We start from the raw sequence: 23805 nt of genomic DNA, 5'->3' as shown, positions 1-23805 counted from the left end.
CACCAGGGTTAACACATGCAGAGACAACACATTCACACATATGTGTGAGTCCTGTGAGACTGCCTCAAAGCTGACAACTCATTATTCACTGAGAATACCCAAAGCAAAAGTAAAACCTAATTCCCACAGTATTACTGTTCAGTGTTGGCAGAATTTTGTTAAATGTGTCTGAACAAACACCACAAGCACCTGCACTTGTAACAGTGTTACATAAGCAGTCAATAATCTTCCATCTCTCACTCAGTCCACAAAGATGTAATAAATTATGGATTCACATCAATTAGCAATGACCCGGAGAGACAGATCTAATGACAAACAATGTCCAAGTGGATAAGGTGTCCAGCTTTAACCTGGCTGATCATATTTGCTTTGTGTTGTAGTATAAAAGAAGCAGAATCCATTCCTTGAGTGAGAAATTTGTTAAAATTTTTTCAAAACAACCATCTGCATCACATTAACGCAATGAGAAATTAGCCGAAACACATGTTATTGATGCTTCTGCACATTTAATTAACCCAGGAGCAGCTTGCAGATACACATCTGTCTACCTAAAGAAATGAAACTTTAAAACGCATTTCTGGCAGAACACTGAACTGCTGTCCAGGGAAAACGGACTAAAACAACTGCTGAAAAAAGAGACAAAAAATAAAACTAAAAAAAACACTTGTTCTCACCTGGATTTGAGAAGGGCAGGTAAAGTTTGCAGGTAAATGAGTAGGACCTCCACAGGCAGGCACCGTGTGTGATAGCTGCAGACCTGAGTGCAGGCAGTGGACACCCCCAGCTGTTGGGCATGGTGGGCCACCTCTACCCCTCTCTGCAGCACAGGGTTGAAGATGTGTGTGTAGAGCTGCCACTGCACTATAGCGTTCCCCCGCAGGGTCAAGTGGCACACATGGCCAGCTATCTGCTGGCTCAGCTGCCAGTCCTCACCAAACACTAACTCTTGGTAGGCCTCCAGAGCATCCCACTTCCACAGCATGTCCTCTGTCCCCCCTCCACTTGGCAGAATACCCTGGGAACGGTAGCACAGACCTGCAGGAACGGCTGAAGGATCCCCGTGCTGCAGTGTCTCCTCCAGGCCTGGCAATTGGCTGCTGTCCAGAGTGCAGATGTTACAGGAAGCCAGCTTGGCTTTCTCTGAGGGCTGCCCTCCACCAAGCTGGTCTAGGATCAGTCTGCCCAAGACACTGAGAACATGAGACTGGTAACTACGCAGACCTGGTGCTTGGAAGGCATGCAGCAGGGGTCCTACAACTGAACGGGGATCCATACAACAGCAGATTCCAACAGCCTGCACCCCAGCCAGTACTTGCAACACAGCTGGACCACTGGGAGAGAGTCTCTGCAGGAGTCGCAGACATTGGTGAGCACAGGCAGCCAGGCAGCAGCAGCGCTCAGGGTAACGCACTGCGTCACCCTCAACCCCTTCCTTGCCTTCTCCGTCCTCTTCAAAGGGGTTCCGTCTAGCAGCCTGCTTGAAAGCAGAGACGGGCAAACCTGACAGGTCTCTGTGGTGATGCAGAAAGTGGGAATATTCACAGCGTCGGTGGCGGCGTCGGGCACACACGGACTGATGCAGCTGCTCTGACTTTGCCTTCTTGACAGCACTGATGATCTTGAAGACCCCTGCAATGAGACCTCGTAGCCTTTCTGAAGCCTCACCTACTACTTCAGAATCCCTGGCCCTGCTCAGTCCTTCCAGCCGCAGCACCGTGGCCTCAAACAGCTCCAGGCCGCGGTGCTGGACAAACTCGTGGATGAGCTCCAGCGCCTGGCTAAAGAAAAATGGGTTGGGTGTGGAAGCCTGCAGGCAACCCAGGAGCACTTGTAGTACTCCCTCTAGAAGCTCTGGCAGCAGTAGTGCTCTGTGACGATAGCGGGAGAATGAAAAGTCATCCTGGACCTCCTGAAGAGTCTTCTTAGGCCGAGGAGCAAAAGGGTTAGTCTGTCTGTCCAAACAGCTTCGGATTTTGAGGGTGGCTCGCAGCAGGTCTGTCAGGCTGCGTCTCAGGCTGTCTGGGAGGGTTTCACTCTGGCTCACGTCCACCGACATCAGGTGCAGGATGGTGCGTAGAAGCATCCTCTGGACCAGTGCGATGGGCTCTTCTGTCCAGCCTCCAGCAAGCTCCTCTGCCCCCGTTCCACCTCCACCCCCTCCCCCTGGACCACAGCAATCTCCAAACTCAGTCAGGATCTCAGTGAGAGTAGGTACAACACTGACAGCCAGGCCAGGGTTGTGGTTGATGCTCATGTCAAACTTACAAACCTTCTCCAGCAGGGAAAGCAACACATGGCAGAGATCAAAGGGAGAGTTTTCCATTCGGTTGAAAATTGAAATTGCAGCTGGGTCTGTCAGGGTTTCAGTGTCCGTCATCTGAGACCCAGGGGCTCGAGGGTGTGGGTATGGAGCACTCATGGTTTCTGTGGTGGTGGCGGATGTTAACTGTGAGGCCTCTGAACGATGATGCTGACAGCTTACCCGGATGGTGGAGCCATGCGACCTTCGGCTCCTTGCACCACCGGGACCTGGGACAGCTTTGTCTTCAGGGTTGGCTTCTGAATCTGAGGTAGAGACCTGGGACTTCCGAGCATCCTTTACAGAGTACCTCTGCGCTGTCCTGCGCAACCTCCGTGACTTCCAGGTGCCACTGCCAACACGGGACCTCTTCCCAGAGTTCTGTTCATCCGTCGCAGCTCTCTGTCCTGCTCTGGGAGGGGTGGCCTTCACCTCCCGGCTCAGGAATACCTCCAGTAGGGACGGCAGGGTGAAATCTGTCAACACATAGACACATCTGTAAAGTTAATTCTGGATGTACATACAGAGCTACAAACCAAATGTAAATTCACACTGTTATTTTGAGGCACACCAAACCTAAATTGTATGCTGAAGTCATGTAGCATTAAAGTCCGTCCACGTCCCAATTTAGAAACTGAGACTTAAAATCAACATTCAAACTGCAGCCATTTGGAATTTTCATTTCCAAAAATGCAGAAGATTTATTCTTAAAGTCTAAGATGCCAAAGATTAGTCTAAGTCAGCAGCCATTCAATGTTTGTTAAAACAAACGCAGTGAGTAGGAATTAATTAAAGTAAAAATGTCTAGGGCCCCTGTTAGAGAGGTTCAGCAGCCCTATACTAAATACCAGTGTCATCCTGAGGTCACAGGCCTCCACAACCACTAGTCGACTAATGTTGTGTGGCTGCTTATGTTTGAAACACAAAGACTCAACGATAACGGGGACAGTGAGAACAATGACTAAAAAACTGAATCATCCATCCCAAACTATATACAGCACAGTTTGCCAAGCAAGTAAAATACTGCATTAAAAATAACAATGAGTCATTTGAGAAGAACATCACAGACACCATTTACAGTCAAAAGCCATGTGCACACATTCCACTGCCTTCACATCGTCCAACCAAACCTAATGCTGAATCATCGCTTAACCTTAATAATTGGAAAAACATTATGTAAAAGATGGAAGATTAGAAAAACACACAAATATAGAAAGTTAAAGAACATTAAGGCCCTTGAAATGCTGTCTGCACGTCAGTTCAAATAGATAGTTCAGATATTATTGTACAGTTTGCAAATCACAGAGATCTGTAATGCACAGCAAATTTTATAGTCATAAAATAAAGTATGTAGATTGATATCATTAATTTCAAGCTAGGAGATGGTCACATGTCGGCCGGAATTTAGAGGTATGTGCTGTTAACATCAACATAAACGAGTAAACGAACAAGTATTGGTGGGTACTGACCTGGGGCTTTTTCCTCCTGCACAGGGATTTTCCAGACCAGTGGTAGAAGAGACAGCAGCAAAGTGAGCAGCTCCTCCCGGCAGGTCAATTCCTGAGTGCAATAAAACACACTGGTTACATAGAAAGGGTCCCCGCCTGTCTCCTTTAGGTCGCAGTCTGATGTCAACCATAGACACTCCCATCAAGACAAACTCTTTTGCATACTCCGTACAAACGCCCCTTTGGTTTTCACTACTCTGTACAAAGAGAATTTCGCTACTTTTGGCCTGAATCTGAATTTAGCTGTTCTAAAACTGTTTTCATCCCGGGTGCTAGATATGTATTTGTAAATTTGTGTGCAGTTAGTCAGCTAGTTAGTCAGTTAGTCATCACTGTAAGTGTGTGTGGGGTGCAATGTAGCATCTACATGACAGCCTTACTTCCAAGGGATCTCATGGGCATCCTGGGCATATCTCACAGCAGAGAGAGAACCAACTCCTTCATGTGTTAATTAAAAACAATCATCCTACTCCTGCGTGTGTGAATTAAAAATGATCAGCTTGCTGATTGAACAAAACTTTCAAAACATACAGTATTTAATCATACACAATACTTAACACTGTAACTATACTGATATCGATATTTGGGAGGGAGAAATCTGATTTTTTGTGTTTTCACATGAAAAAATCTAAACAATCTTGATCCTCTTCTTTATTTGTGACCAAGATAGATACTGAGCAAAACATTTTACAGTGTAAAAATAAACTTGTCAGCGTGCTCTGGTGGATAAACTGGTGACACAGTTTCTAAATCACCTTTGGCATTTATGTGCTGACATTTTTAGCTATAGGTCGGCTAACATAAATACATTCACAAACACAAACACATACACATACATTTCAATTCGGATAAAGATTATAGGAATCAATGGTCATAGACTGTATTTATATAGTGCTTGGAATAGTGGAATTGTTTTAGAAATGTAATGAATAAGAGCCCTGCTACCATTTCACAAGGAGCATTTTACTGAGCTGAATAATCTTAACAGTGTCAGAACTGTCAGATAGAGCCCAGGTGGCACAGGGGAGGAGTATTTCACAGCATGGTGGAACAAGTACATTTTCAAACACAAGATTTAATTTATGATATGAATCTTTGTTTTGAAAAGTGCTTGTTCTACACCACAAATAAATAAATGTGCCCTGACCCCATCAGGCCATAGCTGGAGCTTGAGATACACTTGCCGTGACTGCTGATTTCTGTAGTGAAAGCTCCCATTAAAAGAGAAAATATATGCTTAAGGATATGAAAAATATGAGGCCACAGGGATGCAGACACACAGGGTCACATTCATCAAATTACTATATTTCATTCAATAATGCATTTGTCACTTCAAGTCAGAGAATTATAAAACACCTATTCTTCCTCAAAAGACTTTCAGGCATGAAAATAATTGAGCTCAGTCATCACATCTTTCCATCTGGAGCCTACAGACCCTTTTAAGAGCAGATCAACATTTACATATTGTCAAAAGGCCACCATGGCTGACAGACTCCTTCTCACTTCATCAGTCCAACTGAACATTCGTGACACACCATAGCACACTGTATTGTGGCATGTATATTCACTGTTACTTTCCTTAAAGCTAACTTCATATGATAAGCATCAAAGTATGGTTTAATTAGCACAGCTCATTAAATGTTTTATATGGGCTGATGCCGACATAAAACATTTTTTGTGGGTTGAGCCAAAGCCCAGTGTTCAGAGGTCATACTGCTTTCAGCTTTGTCCTGGTTTGACACTGACCTTTTATGTGCAGCACTTGACTTGTCACATGAAAGCCCTAAAATTCTCTGGATAGGAGCATCTCCTCAATTGTTAATTGACCCATGAACACTCACAGATCAGATAAGTACATAGAGCCAGTCCAAACCACACCTGTAAAATCCATTTTGAAAGAGGTAGTACTGAGATATTTTGTGTATACTGTATGATCAAAAACACCCTATCTATAAAGTTATATGACAGTGCTACTAAACTGTTTTGTATATCAGCATCAACATCTTGCATGCAGCAGCAGAACAAAGAGACAGACTTCCTGCAATCAATCTGAAAACCACACAACATGTGGGCACTGCAGCGCTAATTTCTTCTTCGAATAAGATCACACTTCAAGTTGTAGTAACACCAGCCACAGATGCAGAGAAGCAACCTAAAAGGCCACTAAACAAGTACAGAGACAAAATTGGACTTAATAATAATCATTAAACTCAAGTGGAAGTTTAAAACTCAAAAAATGTACATTATGTTCTAGTATAGTGAATGTCATTTTATTTGCACATTAGATTATATAGAATTTCATCCGTGCATTACTGATTTTTCACTAAAAGCTTATGCTGCACAGTGCTCATTAAATACCCCTTTAATCTCACTAGATGAAGTCTGTCTGATGTCCGTATAATCCTTGTTGCTTTTATCATCTGTCCTCACCACGCTGTATCTCTATTGCATCTATGTTTGCGATTTCATTTTGATGAAGAGATTAGCTGCAGCAGAGGTTACATAGGTTCTGTGCAGAAATTTCAATTTCTCATGCTGATATTGAACAGCTGCATGAAATAAATGTAATCGACCGACTGAAAAATGTGAGGAAGAATTTGAAACTAACAGCAGTGGCCTAAAGCTTAGTGTGAATATTACTGAATTTGATTACAACATTTACATTTACATACATTTGTGACAAGAGCTGTTGCTGAAATTATTATTTTTGACTGCTGAAATTAAACAGCATCCTCACCTGGTCAATGATGGAGTCCAGGGTGCTGAGCAACAGGAAGCCCCGTCCCCTGACCAGGTACTCTCCCAGTGCCACCATGTGACTCTCCTCCTCATCCTCCTCCCGTGCCTCCGCTCTCTGGGCCACCGCACTGCATAGTTGATGTACATCAGTCAGGAACTCCCTCGCCAGTGTGTTACTGGCCCCACTCATGTCTGAGCTGCAACAGAGGACATGAATCATCATCAGGCTGTGGCACAATCAAATCCGCCACACATCTGCATACGCACTCAGAAATACTATGGAGGATTATGAGATTGCCCTTCATATGAGGAAAAAGTCAAACTAAAAGGTTGCTATTCTTGGGTAGCTGCATCATTTTTATTTTCATACTATAAATGAAAATGAAAAGCTGTGAAATCATCTTGACAGACATTAATGGACAAACCACCCTCTTCAAAATATCCAGCAAAGTCACATTCTTTGCTTCTAACATGTCTTGTGATTTAATTCTTCATAGAGACATTCCTCTGCAGTGAATGTAAACCCAGACAGACGTATGTAAGGTCGACAACAGACGTCACGGAAGTAATCTTAAGGAAACGCAGCACGTTTAGAGTTAATCTCTTCTTCTGCTGTGATACTTGATTGCATATAAAGAGTATGGAGGGAGCAGATACAGATATACTGCATCATCTTTGTTCTGGCTACTCCTACTAATGCTCATGTACTGCACACTAAAAGCAACAATACCTTTAGTCATAGTATGTTCAGATGACAGTGTAAATGTCAAGTATGAATTATTACTGTAAAAAGGAAAGAAAAAACTGTTGAGAATAATTACAGTTTAGTGATGATTATGCATACGTTTGCTTGGGATTTTATCTGTAATTGCACTAATGTAACAAAGCTGCAGCTTAATTACAGTAGTCATTCTGTTGGGGTTTGTGTGATAGAAATGTCTGGATACCAACAAAGAAGTAAGAAGTGAGATAAAAGGAAAAAAGCCAAAGCCAAATCCCTTGAAAAGCATGAGCTGACAACATGGTGAAATAATGCCTATCAGGGTGTTCCCACAAAGTCTATCATCACAAGTAAAACCAGCTACTGGTCAAATCACGCATGTGATAGGCAAACCTTAAAATCGGGACTCAGGAAGCTTGAAGGCGAATATGAAAACTGACTTGTCTAACTAAAAGTGCTCAAAGAGCGCCTCCAAGGTTGTATGCATATGTCTGCCACAACCACGTGTTCCTCTAAATGTAATAAGCAATAAACTGTAGGTCTCACCATAAAACATACCACTCAGGGCACAACCCCAATTATACAGCTCATAACTAAGTCCATCAGAGATTTACCAAATAATTGACTACATGTTTACATTTCTGCTGTTTAGGTGCTGCTCTGATCCAAACCTACTTACAACATAATATTAACATAATACGTAGAGGAATGCTGGGTTAATAAAATCTCCTGATTTCTGACACTAGCCTCTGTAACATAACATGTACAGTCATTCATTCTCATCTTACCAAATGTTACGGGGCCAAACAGTTTCCTTGCAGTCATCTTGCGTTTTCTCCAAGTGTGACTGCCGCTCTGCTGGCTCTATCTGCATACCTCCTCACACGACTGCTGACTGAATTTTCTGTTCCGCAGCACAAATTCCATTAAATTGGAATTTCAAATGGAAGCTTTCCAGATTTGCAGCAGATCAGCGTATCACATGAAAGCATGTGATGTCACATGGCGAGGGGACTTGCCTTGGGAATAGTGACGAGCCACCGGTGCCCTGTAGAAGACCTCCGTAATCAGCCATCATTCACAGTAGCTGTCTTTGTATTCTGCACTACAACCATTGTTTTGGGATTTTTATCAATGCACAAAAAGGCCGACTAGGATGAACTGGAAAAAGCATCAGAAAGAGCAAGAGCTAGGCCTGTTACAGCATCAGGTCATCTTTATTACAAGATGACACCCATAGCGATACATCTGAACTCTTCTATTCTTGTCTCTGACTCAATCTGTCAACACTAGTTCCATAAAGATGTGTTAAAGTTATACACAAACCTTTTTTGTTTACATTTGGCATAAACTTTACCAGCACAACCCCTAGAGACCACAAGGTTCCCAAAAAAACAACTGAACATAACTCATTCTACTTCTACTAAGGAGTCGCTAAACAGTTTCCACTCCACGGATGCACAGGAAATAATGTTTAGTCTCCATCGGGGTTAATATTTGACTGCATCTGCAGAGACAGAATGGAGCATTGAAAACGGCCTTGCTAAATAACGAAGAGCGAATTTCCTCGAGCAGAAGTGAAAAGGAGGAGATTTCATCAGGATTTGATCAGAGGAAAATTATGGAAAAAGATGATGGTCTAAAGTTGCTGCAGGAAGGAGAAGGATGTGGCCAAAACAAACCAATCACAGCATGGAGATGCATATACAGAGTCACCCTTTACACACCTGTGAATGCATCTCAGGCTAAGATTTAGAACTTGGCGTCTGTAGATAATTAGCCAACACTGAACTCACATTGGTAGACAGTTCATCGCACTGATCACCAGTTTGATTATGTTTTACTTTGCATACATTTGCATATTATGATATGTTGACATTGCAAATATATTCTTATGAACATCCAGATATTAAAAGAAACTGGGCTATAATGAAATGCTATAACTTATAATGAAGTGTCTTTCAAAACTATGCTCACAGTGTTACAATAAGAACTGTATTAAGTGACACACTGTAACCTTCAAATTTAAGTTTACCATGACATGTTCGCTTCAGTCTGTGTGAAATGTGTCTGTCCACTGAATGGAGCTTATTTGTGCCAAAGGTCACTCTCAAACAGGCCAGATGCACATCTAAGAGGCTTTGAAATGCTATCAGCAAGTCTGATCGCACCCCGACTCAAACTAGCGCATGATCACAGTTGAATTTATCTCTCCAACATGTCTAGCATTTACACATTTTGGAGAATAGCACTGTAATGAGCGTGATAAAGACGAATAAAGAGGAAAATGAGCTGTCAGTGAAGCACAGGCAATGTGATCTGGTAGTGCTTCAGTCAGTGGATTACCTTAAATTTTAAATAGAATTCAACTGGAAAACAAAAAAATAATAACATCATAATAAAATAATACTAATACTAATAATATATACCATTAAGTAATACAATATAAAGACTAATTTAGCATATGATATGTATAATAATGTATTTTTTATTTGATATATAAAATGTGACAAAGGATTGCTGAAATGTGAGCACTCTAAGCACCTGCACCATAACAGCACACATAGATACTCATCAAAATCCAAGCGGCAGCTGGCTTGACCGGGTTTCCGCAAACAACTAAACGTGCCACAGCCTGAAAGTGAGTATGGGCTTTTAGGAAGGGGGAAAAGCACATCGCTGTAAAGACATTGGATTTACAACAAAAGACAAAACAAGAGCATCTTTGCGAAAATGAAGGCGGTAAATTGATCTCGATTATCTTGTTTTCATAATCGTTGGAAGCCAAAATTCATCAACTCAGGGCAGAGGGAAATGTATTATGTAAAGTATTATTAAAGAAGATACAATAACTTCAAAACAAACAGACGATATAGTGAGAGTTCAGGCTGCAGCACCAGTTCAGAAAAATTTAATAGAAGATAACCCAATAAAAAAAAATACCCCACAGTTTTTAAGACACAATATTTAATATTGTAAGTACTATTCTGACTTATTTCTTTACTAGATTTGTGCCAACATGCTCTCAGTTTTATCATTACCACACGACAGTGATTAGAGACCTAGTAAACAGAGATAACAGGTTCTATGATATCATCCCGCTGCAAAACACATCTCTCTCCTGCAGATCTCAAATTTTGCATTTCCCCTCTGGCCAATTATTGTGACAATCTTCACTCCAGCTGAGTTAATTACAGCAGCATCTCTCTGTCTCTTTCAGCGTGGGTAAAAGTACGGAAATATTGGTTTCATTTTGAGTATTAAAGGACACTTCAGACACTCTATGTGGAGTGAATGATACAGTGTCTTGAACCAGGAATCCTGCTGTACAGTGCCATGTTAATAGAGTGACAAGAGCTATAATTATGTCAAGGACGCAAACATGGTTCATTCACATGATTAACTGCTACAATATGTTTGGTTCCACTGCAAACAAGAAGAAATTAAGAGTGAATGTATTCACTGTGGATTGTTTTGTCTGATCAATTTAAACCTGTCACTCAGGACTGCGATGAGTTGTGATGGACATTTGTATGTGACAAATGAATGTATCAAGATTATGGATGATTTAAACAGTTCAAACTGAAGCTGTTGCGGGCTCTGAGTGATGTCAGAATAAGCTCTTTGATCATTGCAGGTTTCAGATATTCAACAGATATTAATTTCAGTTAAAGTACAAATCAGCAGTGCTTTTAAAGGTTTTATGCATCACTGAAATTCAAGTGTGAGGCTAATCTATGGCAACATTCCTCCAACATTACCAACTCTGAGAGCTTCCTCCCCTTCAGGGTAACACTACACTACCTAAATTATAAACTGCCAATTTAAAACAAAGTATAGCTACAACATCATAAATATACAAGCATACAATCTTAAAAAAAAGTCAAACTCAAAGCTAACGGCAGTACAACGACTTGAGGATTCTGTGACAAACCCAGAGTAGTTCAATTTCTACAACATCTGTTAGCTACGTGCTTAATTATTGCAGACAAAATAAAAAAATTGAAAAAGTAACGGTCGATCTCACAGAGCGGAACATTAAACTGCCTTAAGCTTGTCTTTAAACAAGGACATTATTTCAGCCATTTTAACCAAAACCACATTCAAGCTAATCTTGTTTCAGATGAGGGAACACATCGCACATGAATGCTAATGCCCTCACTTAATTCTAGGTAGTGCGTGTGTGTGAGATATATTTACACCGAAAGGAATACAAACAAGAGGCACTTGAGGTGCTAATGTCCCACAATTTTCCACATCAATATGTAAATCTATGCAGCAAGGTATTCCAACAGCTAATGCACCATGATTACATAATGTCTGCACTCTGCAACCTCTACTATAGTGGAGGGACATAAAAATGATGAGAATAAATCTGTCAATTCTGCAGTTTCTTTCCTTTGGTAAAGACTAGAGAAAAGACCGAAGCAACTACAGGTACTGCACCCGGTCCGTGTCACAGCCATCTGTCACAGTATGATGCCACCTTTCATGGTGAAGTTTAAAAACTGACCCTACTGTTTGATCATTAATGATTTATAGCATCACAATTTCTGCTTTGAAACATTATTCTCTGGCACTGTTTGCACAATCTGCAACTGATCAAGTCCAGTGTTGTCACTGAGGTGTTGATTGAATGCTGTGCACTCTCTAAGGCTTCTGCTGCCTCCATCACACCACAGTGGAGGATGTTAAAATAATAATGAGACCTACCAGAATTTGAGTGCATCTTTGGTGCTGCGGTTGGGGTGATGCTGCACATAGTGGAAGAGACAGAGGAAATTCTCCAGACCCTGAAGGCTGATCTGATAACAAACAGAGAGACACAGATAAGACACAAGTGTAGCAACATGAATCAAGGCCAGATTATTACTTGCACTCATTTGAAGAGCAATTGGAATGAAAAATGCACCACAGAAAAACAGCACCCTTTCACTTGATAGCCCATTATGACATTATCCTAAATCATGTTTTGTAATCCTTATACACAATGACACAGTCAATTGGAGAGTGATATAAGAGCCACTAATGTCATTATGTGGAAATATTACTTCAGTAACGATTTGTCAGTTAAGATGCATTTTATTTCTCCTCTCTAAACTCCCAATACAAAAGCACTGGAACCAAAAAGCTCCATTTATGTTTTGACACACTAGAAATCAAAATCACACAAAAATAATTCCCCGACCCATAAGACATATTTCAGATGTTATGTCTTATCTCTGTATAAACTCCCCTTATTCATGTTCAATGTGAAGGTTCATTAATAGTCTGGTGAACAGCACGGCATTTCCTGATTTAAAATCACAACCAGCAATAACAGAATAATGCTAGAGAACCCGTGAGTCTGGGATACAAAAACCAGAAAGACTAAATCAGCCTTGTTACAGCGCCGGGGTCAGAGCACGAGCATAGAGCAGGAATCGCTCACCACCAGAGCTGGCAAGGCAAATGGGACTTTCATAACAGTGACACGAGCCACCTGACCACTTTTAACTGCATTACTGGTTCCAGGGTAGTGTGTTAATGCCATCCCGGGTGGATGGCGGTTCTCTAAGCCAGCGTCCTGCCATCTCTTACATCAAACAGGAGCTAGCCTTACACCTCTGCTAATCCGACACCCCTGACTGGATTTATTCAGGCGACGCTGATCCCTGACTGATGTGGCAGTGCTGAGTGTCTGGGTCACAAAGCCAGAGAACAGACACCACACATAACCAATCACATTACACACAGTCTGACACACAAAAGCAGGACGCTGACAGGATGGAAAACTCCCAAGACACAAAATTACTTGAAATTAGAGGGATATATCTTTATTTTTATTATTTTAAGGGATGCCTACAGTGGTGAAGCCTGTGGGTTCACTATAAACTCAGCAACCTGGTAATCTTAGTCAATGCACATGCCTTCCAATTAGCAAGAGATAAGGGCTGCAACTAAGGATTATTTTAATTAATCGGTTAATCTGCAGATTATTGTCATGATTAATGGATTAATTGTTCAATCTATAAAATGTCAAAAAATAAAATTGAGAAAGATTTTGCCAGAGCCCAAAGTGACGTCTTCAAAATTGCTTCTCTTGTCAAAGTAACGGTAAGCCCTTACAAGTCCTTACATTTAAGAAGAACCAGTCTAATCAAACTGATTTTTCATCTCGCTTGAGATTCTACTCAAATCTGACCTCAATTCAACACTAGAAAGTTTGTTTGGTAAAAATAAAATGATATTTGGCAAACAAAAAAAATCTGTGCTTTAAGACATATTACTAATCGACAATTGGTGGCAGTAATGTCCAAAGAAGCGTAGCAACCGTTGTGAAGGAGAAGACTGCTAGCAAGCAAAGGAGGAAGTGATAATACTCAGCATCGACCTCAAGGATAAACACGCTGCTTTTTGGTGAGACACTCATCAACTAACACTGGAACTCAACTACACAGGGAGTCTATAACCAGCTCTAGTCATCAGCAAAGAATATAATGTGTTCATTCTTTCAAATGCAACCTTTGATTTCCAACAAAAAAGCAAACCAGTAGTACAGCTCCATAGAAATTTGGATTGTACAGCCACATTATGTCACAGCGACAACACCGCAAATGACCTAGCTGCATGGACACAGATTTGTGCTTAGACTCACGTCCAGAATGTATCACAGTTACACATAGATAAGAGCAGGAAGTGACAAAAACAGAAGGTGTGTGACATAAAACAGCCCTTTAAAGATTAAATACGGCACCATCTACAGCTATAGTGAGTTCACTATCTCCTGCATGTACTTTATATGCCCTAAAACAGCTAAGACAGCTACGCATATCTGCGAAACTGATTTCCTCTCTTTCCATGACTAACACACAAGAGGGGAAAATTCAAATCGGTTTTTCAGGTGTCTGCAGTTTAGTCACACCTCAGCATTTGCTGCTAATCACTACGATGAGGACAGGGGCCGTGGCTCCTCTGGGGGTAAAACCCATCTCTGTCATGCAGTTCCATGGTGACGCAACGTCCTTCCTGTGTCAAAACTGTCAAAGCAAGTTTTGTTTTTATGTGACTTCTTACCACTATGAACAGCACTATAAGAGGTGTAACTAGCAAACATGCAACTGCACATTTGTGTGATTTGTCACAAGCAAAAAAGATCCTTAAATTTCAAGTTGCAGGTGATGAAGGTGCAGAGTTGACCACACTCACCAGGGTCAAGGAGGGGCAGAGAGGGTGACGCTTCAACAGCTGAGGCAACAAGCCGCCCAAGCAGTGAGGGGATGGGTGGGTAGGTAGGTGGGTGGGGGTCACTGCACACCAGGGGGCTGGACAACATCACACACGGGCGACAGGAAGAGGAAGAGAAAGAAATGCATGGATCATGAGCGAGAAAGGAAAGGACGAGGTAAAACATGAAAGCTGACAAGAACATAAAGGTGAAAGAAATAAATGCAGCAGCAGATGAGAACAGAGATAAACGAGGGTGGGTGACTGGCAGGAAATCAAAGCTTCAAGGTTGCCAAAACTATTATTAGTTTAATAAATACGCCTCTGAGCTACACTGGAGCTGTGCACTCAGTCTATTAAAACTAATCTCCCAAAATGAGCATCTGAAATGACTCGGTTTGTCCTTGTGTTATCAGTGTACCTGTTGTGACCATATTCCTCATTTGGGAAAGGGAAACTGAATGGTTCACGATAACACTAATTTCCAGCAACAGGGTTGTTTTTTCCTCTGGGGCCCTAATCCAATATTACAATGCACTCGGCACAAACCAGCCGGCGTGATTTGATAATGGAGAGGCTGCCAATACTGATTAATACAGCTTGGAGGGGGAAATCAACAGCTCGCAAAGCTCAGAGAACACATTTCTGTAAACAAAAAGAAAGCTTTGACCTTTCCTCCGCGGTGATGAACTTCTTTATTTGCTCATTTGTCACATAAACACAGACAAGCTATCTGGGTGGCTGAGACACACAGCTACGGATTTCACTTACTGCCACTTGTATGCTAAGAGCAATTTTTTCTAGCTTTTTTATGATTTGTTCACAGACAAATTAATTTAAATTTATTCAGATAACATTTTGGTGATGCAGGTCTTTAATGGTTAACTGATGCTGTGTAAATACAGAGGCTGCCTGGCCAAAGGGAGAATAACTAGAATACACATTTAAGTTAGGTGAAAGGAGACAGCACAGATTCATCAGGATTAAGGAAAACAACAACACTCTTGCTTTTTACTATATCTAACTACTACTTCATACTCTTGCCTGGTGCAGGAAGGTCAGAGGTCAGATTCAGCAACAGAACAGCAAACCTGAAGTTGGCACTTACTTAAGAAAACCTCACAGATTTGCTCTCACTCGATCTCAATATCTTATTGTGGAAAACAAGTTTGTATACTGAAAGCCAGAGTGAAGTTTGTGGAATTGGTCGGACATAGTGGCTGTGACCTGTGTCTTTTGCGCTGCCTTTATCCAACACGGCAATCATGGGAGGCCCGGTCATGGGAGTCTGACGGGTGAGTCACCCACACTAGTACAGACTTTCCTCTCAAGCTCTCTTTGGATAATTGGCCGACTACAACTTGGCAGAGGCAGTGAAAGCGATGTGATCCCGTCCTCGTGAGAGAGGATGCGGGGCGTTGGTTATGCAATGTTTTTTCCGACTTCAGATCCCTACTGATCTAATTTGACATTTGGGTGATGAGCGTCATGAGGAGCCCCTAACGTTGCGCATTTCCTCAGAAGCTACAAGTCAGAGAGCAGAGCCGCCTCACACAACACCACAAGTAACTTTCTTTTCGGCCATTAAGACACACTGCAAAATGTCAAGGGGCTACCATCAAAAAGCATGTTTGTATTTTTGTCAGTGTCTCGTCCACGCTGTCACAGGCAGCGACCTTTATTCAAGCATAGCCACTGTGGAGGAAATGAAACTGTGTTGCACTCTGCTTCATTGTTTTCATTACAGGGAAGATAGCGTGCAAGCTGTTGTTGGTCAAAATTACAATCCAAACAGCCTGCACTGGCCTTTCTCTACCCCTGGTGAACTGAGAGAGTGTGTTTTTGAGGGAGAGATCTGACTTAATAACATGCCACGGGGTGGAAAAAGCTGAGACAGAGCAACGGTTGGAGTCTGACTCAGAACCAGAGAGATGAATTATTCATCCATTCAGCCAATCGTTTGGAACAGCCCTGGAGACCAGAGCCAGTAGGTGTTAGGTTGAAACTAAGGACGGAACAATAAATGCAGATGTGAAACAAGTCCTATGGTCAACAAGTAAGCCGAAGAATGCAACTTCCCAAAATAAACATATTGGGAAACAATGTCAGAACATCCAAGAAATCATGGCCACAGCACATAAAATTAAAATGATCAACCTTTAGCTAAAGTAGTGTGACCATCACAAGACAGCATTATCAGAGCCTCATGCTTTTTATGTTTGGACCATAGCACTTGAATTTCACTTAGACCTTAGTCATGCTGAAGTCTCACAAAAGTGTAGGAGCATTAATGCAAAGTAACTGTGAAACAGATTCCTCACACTAGACTGTTGCCAGATCTGTTATTATTAGTAGGCCTGTCATTTCTACTGTATATTGTCTCAGGACTGAAGCTTAAATAGTGGTACATGTGATTGTAGTAGGTTGGTTTGAGTAAACACATTATGAAAGAAAAGCTTTAGGGGTGAAACTGTATAATCACTTGAGCTCAGGTATTACTAACCCTGAAAACAGGAAGGCCGGGAAATCACCAGACTGAACCTGGTCTCCTTGGTTTTTCAGCTTTAGGTTACTAACCCACTTTAGGTTATGTGCTTCAGCAGTGATCACCAGCTGCAAAGACAGGTCATGTACTACACTGTATATTCATTAGTGTTTTGCTGAGAAACAATGATGCCTTTAGGCTGTACATAGTAACAAAATTCACATATTAGAAAAATCACATAAAAGCAAATTTCCAAGGGTTGCACTGATACAAATCATGCACATTTTAATAAATCCTGGAATATTGGCCAGTCAACGTAAACTAGATATCATAAACTAGTTTTCCATTTTACTAGATAGCTGTACGTAAATGTATAAGAGAAATCAATTCACAGTGCAATTCCTTCTTCCCATTTTATTGTGCTCTTTGTTACTCAGATGTGGAACACGATCCACGCACATTATCGTTAATTGATGCAGTTATATACATTACAGCTGACCTTAATGATATGATAACACATATCATGGAAAAAACGTGCCCAGCACAGTCTTTTACCAAAATATCACAGAAATAAAGCATGCTGCATCTCACATTGATCAGTCCTGACCAGCCAAATAATTAACTTTGGGGATGAAGGTGGACCAGCCCTGCCATCTTTGCTCCCTCCTTAGCATTCACCACATTTTGCCGTATGCTTCGCTCGACATGTTTAATCTTCTTTAGACAAGGATTCGGGGCTTTACCACAGAAGGAATGCAAAGCACGGAACCAAGCGCAGAAAGCTAATGACAAGTAATGTGAGTGGAATGAATGTGTGACCAAGGTTGTCCTAATTCAGAAAAGCACTATATTTAAGCAGCTTTACACACAAGTGTCTGTTGTTGGAGATTAAGTGACAATGCACAGACAACAGACTTTTATATTACAGCCCATCACGATTACAAGCTGTCAAAAACATGAGTGATGTCTGTTGAAGAAATTCTTCTTGTGGATTTGAGAGTGCTAATTCTCTCAAGAATTACAAACACGGTGTGATGAATCGGATCTCTTTACTTCATGCAGCATGGAGAGAAGACTAGTCCACAGCGTTCTCTGCCATACTTTCAGAGCATTTACATTATATAGGGATAGATCAACGGAAGGCAAGTTGCTAGACTCATAGAATGCAAATGACAAGATTGACCAGTTCCTGGAAGGCTTCCTCAGTCAACCATGGCCCTAGTGTTGTTATAGATGTCATCTGCCAGTTGGCTTTTAGTGACCTTCCCCTCACAATTAAACAGCTCTGGTACAAAGAGTCATAAAAAGAGTCTTACAAAGGGTTAACCTTATCAACTATTGTGTAAAAAGATCACCAAAGAGTCTGCAAAGAATTAATCCCTCACATGTCAGAGTGGCTACAGAGGAATACTTACAAGGTGAGTCCGATCATCCTGCAGGAAAATGTCTTTTCAAGTGCAGGTCATCCATTTTTATTGCAAAAAGCTGAACTCAACCAGAGTTACTAGTAGTCCAAATTAAATTGAAATAAGAGTGAGTCAGAGAGGATCAATAAGGTGAAGCCCCATGGTACAAGAGGACCAAAAAAGTGAAGCGTTCAAGTCATCTCTCTTTGGTGTTTTGAAACATCCTGTTGGCTCATTATGAAACTCAACAGTGCACAAGCAACAAAACCTGGCCTGTTGCTTGGCAGCTGGCCAGGTAGCCATTCTACTAAATTGACTCTGCTCATAAGGATTCAGAGAGATTGGGCAGAATGGAGAAGTGTCCCCATAGATATTCTGTGTGCCTAAGGCAAATTTCCCTTGTAGCGGAACACACTAATATGTAGTTGTGGCTCTATAATGGAGGAAATACTTAGGAATGACAAGAAAGGCTTAACGACAGTAATCACATTAACTGAAGCTATTATTCTCAAAGTAAATACTGCAAATTAAAAGCAAAAAGTGATTTCTAAGGAGCATTAATGTACAGTGAATACATGGCAAGTGGGAGGACAGGCATGTGACAACTTGGAAACTGCACCAGTACTCTTTGCTCCATTGCTCCACTGTGGTTTCTTCTGACCCCAACTATACTACAGGCAGTCAAGAAAATAGCTTTATCTTTCACGGCATTTCTGCTTTTTCAGGAGAGTATTTATTGAGAATGATAGTCTCAATGGGAAACGAAAAGAGGACGACTAAAGTCAAAACAACAACGATCAGGTCAGGGTTAGACCCCACCCAATTAAGACATCCCAGCTTGGTCAATGTGATGTGAATAAGTGACAGAAATACCAGATAAATCCTGATAGTAATGCAGATGGGAAGCAGAGAGATGAGAGACAAGAATGCAGATAACGAAAGATGAGGGAGACAGAAAAAGGAGCAGGGCTGCAGCATCAGTACTTTCACACTTTTTTTCATGGTACCTTAGTGATTACTGCAGGTGAGGGTGTATTTCTGCCCTCCACTTTCACTCTAAAGTGTGATCACAGAAGAGTCTTGCTGTCTGATGGGCATTAAAACAGGTGCCTTTCAGTTACTGGATGTTTTCCATAATCACATCGTCATGTTTGCCTGTGTACTGAGCGCAGTGACTACCAGATGTCACTTTACGTGGGATGGCAGGAATTTACAGTATACACTTGTGCACTGATGCACAGACTGAGCTAGAGAAAAATATCAGCAGTGCAGTCCATGCGAGGGCTCTGTGTATACATCCCTATCAGATTCCATCAAGAGGGAGAGCTATCAGCACACTGAAGAGTACAGCGGTGCTCACTTAACCATCTTTCTGCATCTCATGCACACACACACATGCACAAACACAACACTTTGATCGCTGTGACAAGCCGGGGAGCTAACACAGTCATCAAAGGAGATTCATCACAACAAAAGTGACATAAAAGTTACCAGTAATAGAAAGGCAGAGCCTGCTTGGAGCAGTACAAAACATTAGTATCACTATGACGACTGAGGACAAGCCAGCACGATTTCTACTGCTGATATTTAAACGCACACCGACGTGATTAAGCAACGAAGCACAACACACCACCTCGGTGATGATGACGACAGAGAAAGGACGCCATTATTTTTCAAGAAAGAAAAAAACCCTACAGGCTTTCTCAGCACACGTTAGCAAAATGCTCGCAGGTCTGCCTCTTAACAACAACTTGCACATGATAAATCAAAAATAATGGACTAACATAAACCAGCGACTCATCTGTCTGTGTGCCTGTGTGTGTGCGAGTGTGTGCATATGCAGGGCAGATCACTCTTAGCCTGCAGTCCGATCCTAATCCAAGTCTCGTGATCTGGCTGCTGTTAGCTCTCTGACAGCAGGAGGAGGGAGGAAAAAGAGCTGCAGTGGCCTGATAGAGATTTTAGAACCACCGCCATTCACTCCTCTGATACGCCGACACAGGAACAAAAGTGCACTTGCGCAACCCTCATAACAAGCAATCTGTGGTTTACACCTGCCTCCACCCCTGTGCAGTGACTCACCGCTGGTCCTGCTCGTGATTGACCTGTTTATCGGTTAAACTTCTGCTACTAAAAGTGACGTCTGGGGACCTCCAGGTTCCTGAAGAGGATTCAAGGCATGCATGGGGAGTCGTTTTCTTTCAGAGTTATTTTTACAGCTTTTTCCTGCCACAGTGACAGAATGACTCTCCACCCTGTGGTAACCTCCTCATACAATTACATATAATTCTGCACAAAATAAGTCATATCTGAAGACAAACTCCTCTGATTCTCAGGAGGAAATCTTACAAAGAGACACATCTGTAGTCTCATGCATGTCTCCATACAGATGTAAGTTTTTTGGAGGGTCTGATTTAGTTTATGTAGAACGAAGGCATATGCACTAACACGATAGTATTTGCTAATCTCAACTCCACATATTCCTTACAGCAGAATGAATGCTAACATGACTCTACGTCACATTTTATGACGGCCTCTTGTTGGTCATGGTCACTCACTGTGAACAGCCAGGGCAAAAACAGGAAAGTAATCTAGGCAGCTTGAATGACACGGAGCAGACTAAAAGAATGTCTCTGAACAATGTTTGCTATTGTTGGGTGAAATTAACTTAGTGAACATTTTATTTAGCTTGGAATCAAGCAAGTCTCACTCAGACACCAGCAAAGTGGGCTCTAAGATAATGACATGCTGTATTTGCAAGTGATATTAAGCAGAATTTCATATGTTCTAAGACTTAATTAATTACATACTGCATACGACTAGTGCCCCAACTTAAGCACAATGAAAACAAAACAACTTAACAAGATATACCTAACTTTACTCTAGATTTTCTTGAAGGTCTGGAGATTAAAAGCAAGCATCACCACCATTCAACGACACCTGAGCTGCGCCAGCAGTGCCTACCTGCAGATCCGCTCCCTGCAGTCTACAGTCCATGTACTTTTCCCACGCGTATGACAGCTCAGTGTGCTGTGGACTGGCCATGTTGTCCACAGCTCCAGGTACAACACCAGTCAGGGCGTTTAGGAAGTCAGGAATGACAAAAGCCTCCCTCTGGTTTCCTCCCTCCAGGCGCCTGAAAGTGGCCCGGACAGAACCGGATGAAGCCCCAACTGTTCTCCTGAGTCATTCATAGCAGATTCATGATTCACGGCGCAGCTTTACCACTTTTAAAATGTGTTTCTGCAGAAAGATACAAAGTGTCAGAGGTTAACAAAACAAAATAAGCTATCAACGCAACTTTCGCTATTGCACTCGGAGATAGTGATTGTCGTAAATGACGCACTTGAACCTGACCTGAACCCGAAACTTCGTCCAAACGAGCGCCACACTGTAGCATAACCACAACAAAACGGACTCGAGTAATACACTCAGCTAGCTAGCTAGGCATCTGACACAACTTGAGTCAAAGCTTCAGGCAGATTGTAGCAATTCATTTCCGGTAAGGGATTTCATTTTCAAAATAAAAGGCACCTCATTCGATGACTACTGTGTCGTGGGGTTTTTCGTTTTCTCTCTCTTTCTCTCTCTCTCTCTCTCACACACACACAAGGCAATCAAAATTAAAAGGTGTTGCTGATAAATTATGTAAACCGTTTTGTTTCCATAATTACAAACAATACATGGTAAATATACCTGAGGCAAGCAACACGAATGTAATGTTTTCCCTCTCCCATAATTGTTCTCCACAATGTTTAGTAAGCAGTGGGGTGATTATCACGATGTACCATCTCTGAACCGGGCAATTTCTTAAAATCATTGACTCAAAGCAAGTTATGATGCATTGTAAGCCGCCTGCCGCCAACAGCACATCACATGTTTTAGATGCAAAAGCAAACCATCAGATCAGCCGTCATCTCAAATTACGTCCTTACTTTAATGAGTTGAAACTATTTCCTACAGTTAGGTTAAAAAAAGAGCCATACATATAAAAATAACCTAATTAAAGTAACATTTTTTTTTTGGAGATAAAAGCATTCTAATCATGTACAGCACAGTTTCTTTCATAAATTTAGTGTGATGTATTTATGTGACTGACATCAATTATGTACCACAAGCTATATAACTGGTTCTAATTTATATTTTCCATTAAAATGCATTCTTTACTTCCAGTTGAGAACTGAATTCTTCGCCTAAAACGTTGCAATTCACGTTTTATTTTGAAAGTTCTGCTCTATGGCTGTGGGTATTGTTCTAGCTACCTTGACCACAAGCGGCAGCAAGATAGCTCGATAATTTTAACCGTAGCATTTGATAAAAATGCAATATTAATCTCGGAGTCGCTATACCTAACGTGTCCTACCACCTGTTTTAAAAACAAAATGCATATTCCGGCATTGTAGTTCTTTTGCTAACAGTCATAACGTTAGCTGTTTTGCTAGCTGTTGCATCGCATCGTAATGTGTATGGAAGCTGTCAAAACTGTGTAGCACAGAGAAACAAACACATCGTTTACGGCCTTTACTGAAATAAGCAGGCGGTCCGGTAGTGGCTACACCTTTCTTGCATTTATAATATCAAGTTCCGATTGGGAATAATTCACTTTCATACATACCTTCGTTTCCCATGAATTAAAGGCAGCTAGCGCTAGCCTTCATCCAGCTGAGACTGTCTTGAGTGATTTTGCCCTCAGCAAAGACTGCAAGGCAACACAATTCCCCGCCTGCCAAACGCTAGAACCTCCCAGACCATTAACGGTAAAGTGAGGGATTGAAAAGATTTTATAATGACACTTAGTCACAAAAGTGTATTTTGTTGGCGACATTTTTCATTTTTACATTTCTAGTTTTTTTTTTTTTTTTGGCGAGAAGTAACGAGACGTACAGTTTCAATGTAAATGTAAAGTACAGTAAAGAAAAAAATGATTTTTTGGTCATCTGACGAATCTGAATCTGCATAACAGAGAGCAAACAAATGTGATTAAACATGATAGAATGAAAGACCCACATTTCTAAAGGAATTAATGTAAAATATTAATTTATCTATACTGGCAAAATATTCCTCGCAGACAAAGTTGAGGGGGTGTAGGCCGGAAATGGTAATAAACGTTAACAGCCGGTGACAGGCCCACTGACTCATGTTTAGCTTCTCATTGGATAACACACAACTAATTCCCCGATCAATCAAATCATTTCGTTCAGGAGCGGTGGTGCATTTGAGTAACCTCTGTAAATCTGTAAATACACACGGCAAAAGTACCACAAATGGAGTAGCACGCTGCTACACAATTCTTCTTTTGTCAGTATGTGTAACTTGCTTGCTTTCGGAAGTCACGGAAGATGCTTTAATAGCACAGCTATGAACCACAAACAAGATAATGGTTATTTAAAAACGTTTACTTCTTTCTTAAAGACACATTGCTGTAAATCTGTTGCTGCTGT

At 41.5% G+C, this 23805-nt stretch overlaps 1 protein-coding gene across 5 annotated transcripts in view; it reads right to left on the bottom strand.

Moving 5' to 3' along the window:
* The window catches only part of lyst (lysosomal trafficking regulator), a 59250-nt gene extending 36230 nt beyond the window's left edge, over positions 1–23020 (bottom strand). For 3 of the 5 annotated variants that reach the window (XM_041947159.1, XM_041947160.1, XM_041947161.1), the window contains exons 1-6: positions 22980–23020; positions 21329–21607; positions 11981–12072; positions 6545–6743; positions 3769–3859; positions 675–2775 (exon numbers count right to left, since the gene is read on the bottom strand). In XM_041947159.1, the coding sequence (XP_041803093.1) occupies positions 675–2775; positions 3769–3859; positions 6545–6743; positions 11981–12072; positions 21329–21409 (2564 nt within the window). In that variant the 5' untranslated portion in view covers positions 21410–21607; positions 22980–23020. Of the gene's footprint in view, positions 1–674; positions 2776–3768; positions 3860–6544; positions 6744–11980; positions 12073–14455; positions 14533–21328; positions 21608–22979 lie in introns of those variants that run through there. The other 2 variants (XM_041947163.1, XM_041947164.1) reach the window with 2 other exon arrangements.
* Between the last annotated feature and the right edge of the window lie 785 nt (positions 23021–23805).

Source organism: Chelmon rostratus, chromosome 11, assembly GCF_017976325.1.
Source record: "Chelmon rostratus isolate fCheRos1 chromosome 11, fCheRos1.pri, whole genome shotgun sequence".
Classification (NCBI taxonomy): Eukaryota; Metazoa; Chordata; class Actinopteri; order Chaetodontiformes; family Chaetodontidae; genus Chelmon; species Chelmon rostratus.
The sequence above is the reverse complement of the archived record's forward strand: the minus strand, read 5'-3'. Positions and strand labels throughout refer to the sequence as shown.